Raw genomic sequence first — 7,441 nt, 5'->3', positions numbered from 1 at the left:
AGTTATCCCGTCTCATAGCGCAAAGTCACATGACTTTTTCAATGCGCATGGTGGAATTTCTTCGGTAAATGTGTTTCCATCGTAGTTTATGCTTTCGAACAAAAATAAAGCAAAAACGGTAATATTGTGAAATATTATTATGCTTTAACATAACTGTTTTCTATTTTAAAACATTTTAAAATGTAATTCATTCATTGCAAAGGTAAATTTTCAGCATCATTACTCCAGTCTTCAGTGTCACATGATCTTTCAGAAATCATTCTAATATGCTGATTTGGTACTCAGGGCACATTTTTTATTGTAGTTGTGCTGCTTAATATTTTTGTGGAAATTGTGATACATGGAAATAAATACTGACACCCCAAAAGTTTGAAAGGTAGTAATGTAACATGCACCCATTAAGGATTCATTTGATGTAATTTGAATACTGCTGTGCATGTTTTTCATAGGCGATGCATTATAGACTTTATAGTATGCATGAGGGTGACTATTATCTCAGGAGAGTGTCTCCATATAAGTGATTAAAACTCAGCGCAGCTCTTAATTTAATGGCCTTGTTGCTGAAACAGCATTATAGTCTATGAGTATGATACATCAAACATGAGGGATTATTTATAGACGTCTTGGGTTCTTACTTTGCTTGTAATTATTTACACACCCTGAAAAGTAAGCCAGGATTTAGGTGATATGTAAATGTGAGAACTATTTACATATTAATTTGACTCGGATAAAAACCAAAGCAATACAGAATCGAATAGTTGTTAATAAGGAAAAACATCTCAACAGGAACATTGAGATTACTTCATGAATTCTACAGTTCTCCGATGATTATTGTCAGCATTTCTCTGTGGTTGTTAAGTAACATTGCATTAATAAATCACATTTCCTACATTCAATTAGAAATGTCAGCATATTGCATCATGGACTGTTGCACCTACACAAGTCTCACTGCTGAGGGATAAATAGGAAACTAGAAATATTAGAAATCTAAGACACACACACACATGTTTGTTTTTTGTAAATTGTGGGGACTTTCCATAGACTTCTATTACTTTTATACTGACCAAACAATATTTTCTATGCCCTAACCCAAAACCTACCCCTTACAGAAAACCTGTTTGCATTGTTACACATTCAGATAAACATAATTTACTATTTTTAATCATTTTGTTTTCCCTCGTGGGGACCTCAGGCCGGTCCCCACAATGTCAAAAATTTCAGGTTTTACTATCAATGTAGCATAAACAAGTACACACGCATCAAAGCTGAATTTTCAGCATCATTACTCCAGTTTTCAGTGTCACACGATCCTTCAGAAATCACTCAAAGATTCTGATTTGATGCTCCAGAAACATTTCTTATTGTTATCAATGTTAATATTTTTGTGGAAACCGTGATACATTCCCCCATTTTATTAAAAATTATTTAATAAAAATTAAATAATTTTTATTTAAAAAAATATTTATTATATTTTAAAGGGGTCATATGATGCGATTTCAATTTTTCCTAGCTCTTTGGAGTGTTACAAGCTCTTGGTGCATAAAGAAGATCTGTAAAGTTGCAAAGACTAAAGTCTCAAATCCAAAGAGATATTCTTTATAAAAGTTAAGATTCAGCCACGCCTACCTAAAACGGCTCGTTCTAACACGCCCCCACATGTCTAAGTCACGATGTAGGAAGATTTGCATAACACCATCCAAATGTTCACGTAAAGAAAGAAGACGCAACTTTTATTCTTGCTGTAGTATTGTTGCCGCCGCCATGTCATGAAAGGCGCTGTGTTTCGTTGTGAAAGCAAAACTACTTTGTTTGGCCTTCCAAAAGAGGACGATATCTGCTTTCGTCATGCCTGGACCTGATCCGTGCTGGTCACTGAGGAAATACAACTACTTTGCGCTGTGGATGCGCATTTTTAGAATTTATGCGCATCTTGGTGTTTCCATCCAGCGTTTTTTTTTATGCAATATTCCAAAATGCACATAAAAGTAGGTGGATGGAAACATAAAACAATACTGAATAAAACTATCAATTTTCTTAAAAAAAAATAATTCTACTGACGACAAACCTGGTAGGGTATATGACATTTAATAATTTTGTTCAACTCCTGACATGATCATGTAAAGCAGTTGTATTTTCACTAGTTACAAAATACGTTACACTAGTTTATATGGCATTTCACTGCACCCACAGCCTAAGGTATTGTATTCGTGAAAGCTCTCCATACTTGCCATCTTCAAAGGCACACTGCCATCTGTTGGGCTCACACTACAAAGTACAGACAGAGGGAGTTCAACTGGACTTTGACTACTTGGGATTCTGTCCTGGTTTCTTCCTCTGATCTATTCTGAATTTTTGCCACCTCTGCTATCTCAACTTCATGTTTGCGCATTCTTCAAACAAACTCTCTTATTTTTTCTAGAAAATCAGGTAGTGTTCTTCTTAGTGGTACATAGTATGGCCTTTCTTGAGTAAAAACTAACCAATCAGAATGAATAGTTCAAATTATGTAATATTGGTGTAACCTGAACGGGTAGCCTCTAGGTTCAACCTCTAATTAAATTAAGTTTATTTTTAATTATCCATGTCATAGCATTTAAATGAAAAATAATTGTGCTTGTTTAATTTATTGGATTTAGTGGATTACATCAAATGAGAAGTAGAGCTCCTCACTGCTCGTAATCCTGTGCCTTCCTAAATGCTGGGCTCACAAAAAGCATTTAAAAGTGCATTTAGAGGCTTAAATAATGAGAAAGTAATTTGAAAACAACCTGATTTTAAAAACCTCTAGTCAAAGTTCATTTCACTTGCACGTAGTGCAACTTTTTGAGGCTGTCTGGAGTCCCAGATAGTTTGTTTCAAGAGGTGAAACAGTATCATATGTTGCATCTGATTCAGCAGTATGTTATTTTGGTCACTGGTCCAGGGAGCCTCTAAAAAATGAACAAGAAATGTAATTTGCTCTAATGTAAATCTGCCTATTTTAAATGTACATAAACAGACTGTAGAAATGACATGTGATGATTTTTTGGTAAAGAGTCCAGGCAGGGGCCAAAGGTTTGTTTGAATATAGAAAAAGAAACTAGATGACACTGTAACAGGCTACAAGAAATGCTGATGGGCTGAAGGGATAAAAGTGAACTGTGGTCTCAGTCCTGCAGATGTAGGCACACACACACACTACATTACTCACTGTCTGCACACACAGAGGTGCTTTGTCAATTATTTACCACGGATGTTGCAGCTCATACACACGTTGTCCCCTCACACGCTCCCTGAGCGGTTTGACAGAGGTTACATATTAAATACTGCAAAGACCTGCATATAACATGGACTAAAACATATCTTGATTATTACAGAAAGATAATTAACTACAACATTGGAATGTAATTGGGAGAGTGGCAGAAGGGGGAGGATCAGTGAAAGAGGATGAAAGCAAAAATAGACGAGGAGGGAGAGAACGATGCTGTGAGAAAACATGACATCAGGTTGAGTGTCTAGTCAGGCAGTGTTGCTGAACAGAAGCAGCAGTATATTAGATAGTACACAAAATGTGGTATATATAGTTGTAGGTTATATATAAAGTTTTTTTTTTTAAAGAAATGAATGCTTTTATTCAGCAAGCATGCATTAAATAAATACAAAGTACAATAGCCGTTTATAATGTTACAACAGATTTCTAATTTCAAATAAATGCTGTTTTTCAGAGCTGTTCACCTTAAAAAAATGCATCATGGTTACCACAAAAATATTACTCAGTTTTTAAACATTGATAATAATAGTAAATGTTTCTTAAGTAGCAAATCAATATATTAGAATGATTTCTGAAGGATCATGTGACACTGAAGACCAGAATATGCTGAAAATTCTGCTTTGCCATCACAGTAATAAACTACATTTGAAAATATATTAAAATAGAAACGGTTTTTGCACTGAATTTATTAAACCTATAAATTGAATACCAAAATAAATGGAATTACTTGTGATTAATGTAATGTTATTTTTTATTTTCAGAAAAAACCCCACTAATGACAGTCTTTTTGGAACAAAATAAATAAATAAATAAATAATAAAGGACGAGTGCAAAACCGTGTTAGACTCTTATATCAGCACTCTTGGAATGCTGCTTGACCAATCAAATTCATATACAGTATACTGTATATTTAATGTAATACGACTGGTCCAAGAGTGCTGATATAGAATAAAACAGCTGGGGGACATTTCACGGTTTGTATCGCTTGCTTGTGTTAACAGCACAACCAGAAGCTAGCGTGGAATTGTGTGATTTTTAATGGAGCAAGGAGTGTGTATTTTCTCATTTTAGGATCGCTCGGAGCGGCATTTTTTCATCACTGAATAGGAAGCGTAAAATGGAAAACCTGGAGTGGAGCATATGCTACTTTCAAGCCATGTCTTGATTTGAATAATGTTATATATGAGCTCAGTGCACATAAACGGAACCACAAAGCCATTTTACCTGTGGTCATGTCGGTTAAAAAATGATAGCAGAAGCAAGTACTATACCATATATTTCTAAAAGGCCTGTATACAGTTTTATGAATGCTATTTTAAACCTCTTCTCACTAATTTGTTCCCTCCACTCCTCCATCTGGATCATGGCTAGCACATAGCGTTCAAAACATTTTCTGGGTTTTTACTTGAGCCCTGGGGCGCCGCACTGGCGATGATCCATTTGACCAGACAGCATTTCATGAGGGACTTGCGGGAGATGCGCGGCTTCTGCCACTTCCCGTCGCTCTCCTTCTGCCCGCTGGGGTCCCCGTCCCGACCATTGGCATCAGGCAGCAGACCTCCATCGACGCCCTTCTGTCCATCTGCCTGGAGGACAAAGACAATGAGAAAACACATTAAAAGAGCCTTGAACTTAAAAGCAAGCCAAGGTGGTCGCACAGAAAACCATCTCTTTGAATGTACTGCTATTACAACCTTCACTGTCTTCTTAGATATGTTATTTTTAGTTTATTAAAACATGTAGATACATATCAAATTAAGGAGGAGCAGATGATTCTGATAATACCGATCATTTACCATGATCATGAATCAAATTATGAACCAGATGTAACATTTTTCTTTCTTACCTTAAAACAGTGTCAACTTAATCCTTATATTTTACACAGATTCCTACAACTTCCATTATCACATCAGGATGGTTGTGGGGATTTTACCCCTGTAGTTAATATTTGTATCACTTTTTAAACTGATGGCGTTGTTACGACGCTCCCCAGCCACCCACAGACAGTTCCACCATCAGCAACAGAAATCACAAACACATCAAAGATGAATAAGGTGAGAGACGTGCTAAAAGTGATACAGAGAAAAACATATAAAAGTAAGAGTGAGGAAAGTGTCTAAGGAATTGCAGGTTTAAAGAAAAATATTAAACGTGTCTTCAAAAATGCGCTTGTCCTCATGGAAATGCACACATCTGTGAGAATTCGCTTGCGTGTGCGAAGTATTGTTCATCTTGAATGGTGTGAGGAATCCTGTGAGGGCCCTCACTTTTTTCTTGTTCTTATTTGAATATGAAAATACAGTAAGCTTTGCTCTGAACATTAAGAGCATCGCTAAATAATTCAACCTCCTTAAAAACAGCATCAATAAAACATCAGGGGCCAGCATCATTTTTGAGGGCCGGCATGTGTTAAATATTGCCATGAAAGAGAATTTGTATTACTCACTGAAAGAACTACAAAGTACATTTTTAATTCTCCAAAAATACACAGAATTTAAGCACTTAAGAGTTGTAAATATCTACAAGCACTAATTTGCTTCACTACACATCTGCCCTGACAGGCAGTGGGGAGTGTTACATAATCACGCTAGCAAATTCATCGCAGAGGGCAAGACTGTTTCTTTTCTCACTGTATTTTTTGTGTTTTAGTGTGATTTGGTTGATAACAATGCTCAGTATCATGTGGGCATTTATGTATTTGTGCTGGACTGTCACGTTGTCACCTACAGACCTTGGCACCTGCTGCATTATTGACATGACTATAGTGAGTCAGCCGAGTGTATCGTGTACGGTAAGCAATGTCAACATAGCAGGCTCCAGTTAATCTCTGCCTTGACCACAGTGACTGCTCAACCCGTCCCAAACAACCACATATGGCACCTTCAACACAAACAGTCCTTGATATCCCCACAGGAACACCAGGGTAGCTGCGTCAGTGGCACTGCCCTGGTACGAGAGAAAACAGAGCAGCATGATATACAAGTGAATTTGTTGAGAATGATGGTGATTCTAGCTTATAAAGGTTGCAGATTAATTGTTGACTTTCTTGCAACAACTTCATAACCTTTGTCTTGACCCCTACCAGAGTAAACTTTCAATACATCAACTGCTTTTGGATTGAGTGAGTACACAGCAATGTGACTACACAAGAAATCACACTAAAGCAACACTGGTTGACGCAACTCCCGAGCAGTGCTATCCTAGTTTATTCTAGAGCAGCATTAACCAAACAGATTATAGAGCAGCACTATCTGAGCAGATTAAAAACTGACACTAGCTGAGTAGACTTCAGAGCAACACTATCTGAAATGATTCTAGAGCAGCACTATCTGAACAGATTATAGAGCGACACTAGCTGAGTAGACTTCAGAGCAACACTATCTGAAATGATTCTAGAGCAGCACTATCTGAACAGATTATAGAGCGACACTAGCTGAGTAGACTTCAGAGCAACACTATCTGAAATGATTCTAGAGCAGCACTATCTGAACAGATTATAGAGCGACACTAGCTGAGTAGACTTCAGAGCAACACTATCTGAAATGATTCTAGAGCAGCACTATCTGAGCAGATTAAAGACTGACACTAGGCAAGCAGACTTCAGAGCAACACTTTCTGAAATGATTCTAGAGCAGCACTATCTGAACAGATTATAGAGCGACACTAGCTGAGTAGAATTCAGAGCAACGCTATCTGAAATGATTCTAGAGCAGCACTATCTGAGCAGATTAAAGACTGACACTAGGCAAGCAGACTTCAGAGCAACACTATCTGAAATGATTCTAGAGCAGCACTATCTGAGCAGATTAAAGACTGACACTAGGCAAGCAGACTTCAGAGCAACACTTTCTGAAATGATTCTAGAGCAGCACTATCTGAGCAGATTAAAGACTGACACTAGGTAAGCAGACTTCAGAGCAACACTATCTGAAATTATCCTAGAGCAGTGGTTCCCAACCAAGTTCACCATTATTGACTACGTTTACAAGGACATTGTAACAATTCATCCACTGAAGCGAGCGTAGTGAAGAACCCAAGTGCAGTTTATTTACAGGTGATCCAAACAATAATCCAAACAGACGAAGACTAGAGACACAGACTTGACTTGACGAGGCATGAACAGACTTGACGAGGCTAGGCATGAACAGACTTGACGAGGCATGAACAGACTTGACGAGGCATGAACAGACT

General features: G+C 37.4%; 1 protein-coding gene across 2 annotated transcripts in view; it reads right to left on the bottom strand.

Moving 5' to 3' along the window:
• The window catches only part of kcnip3b (Kv channel interacting protein 3b, calsenilin), a 35,836-nt gene that overhangs the window by 14,065 nt on the left and 14,330 nt on the right, over positions 1 to 7,441 (bottom strand). For both annotated transcript variants that reach the window (XM_016528520.1, XM_016528521.1), the window contains exon 2: positions 4,656 to 4,836. In XM_016528520.1, coding sequence (XP_016384006.1) covers positions 4,656 to 4,836 — 181 coding nt within the window. The remainder of the gene's footprint in view (positions 1 to 4,655; positions 4,837 to 7,441) is intronic.

Source organism: Sinocyclocheilus rhinocerous, unplaced genomic scaffold (genome assembly GCF_001515625.1).
Source record: "Sinocyclocheilus rhinocerous isolate Xijiao unplaced genomic scaffold, SAMN03320098_v1.1 scaffold603, whole genome shotgun sequence".
Lineage (NCBI taxonomy): Eukaryota > Metazoa > Chordata > Actinopteri > Cypriniformes > Cyprinidae > Sinocyclocheilus > Sinocyclocheilus rhinocerous.
This window is presented reverse-complemented; position numbering and strand designations above follow the sequence as displayed.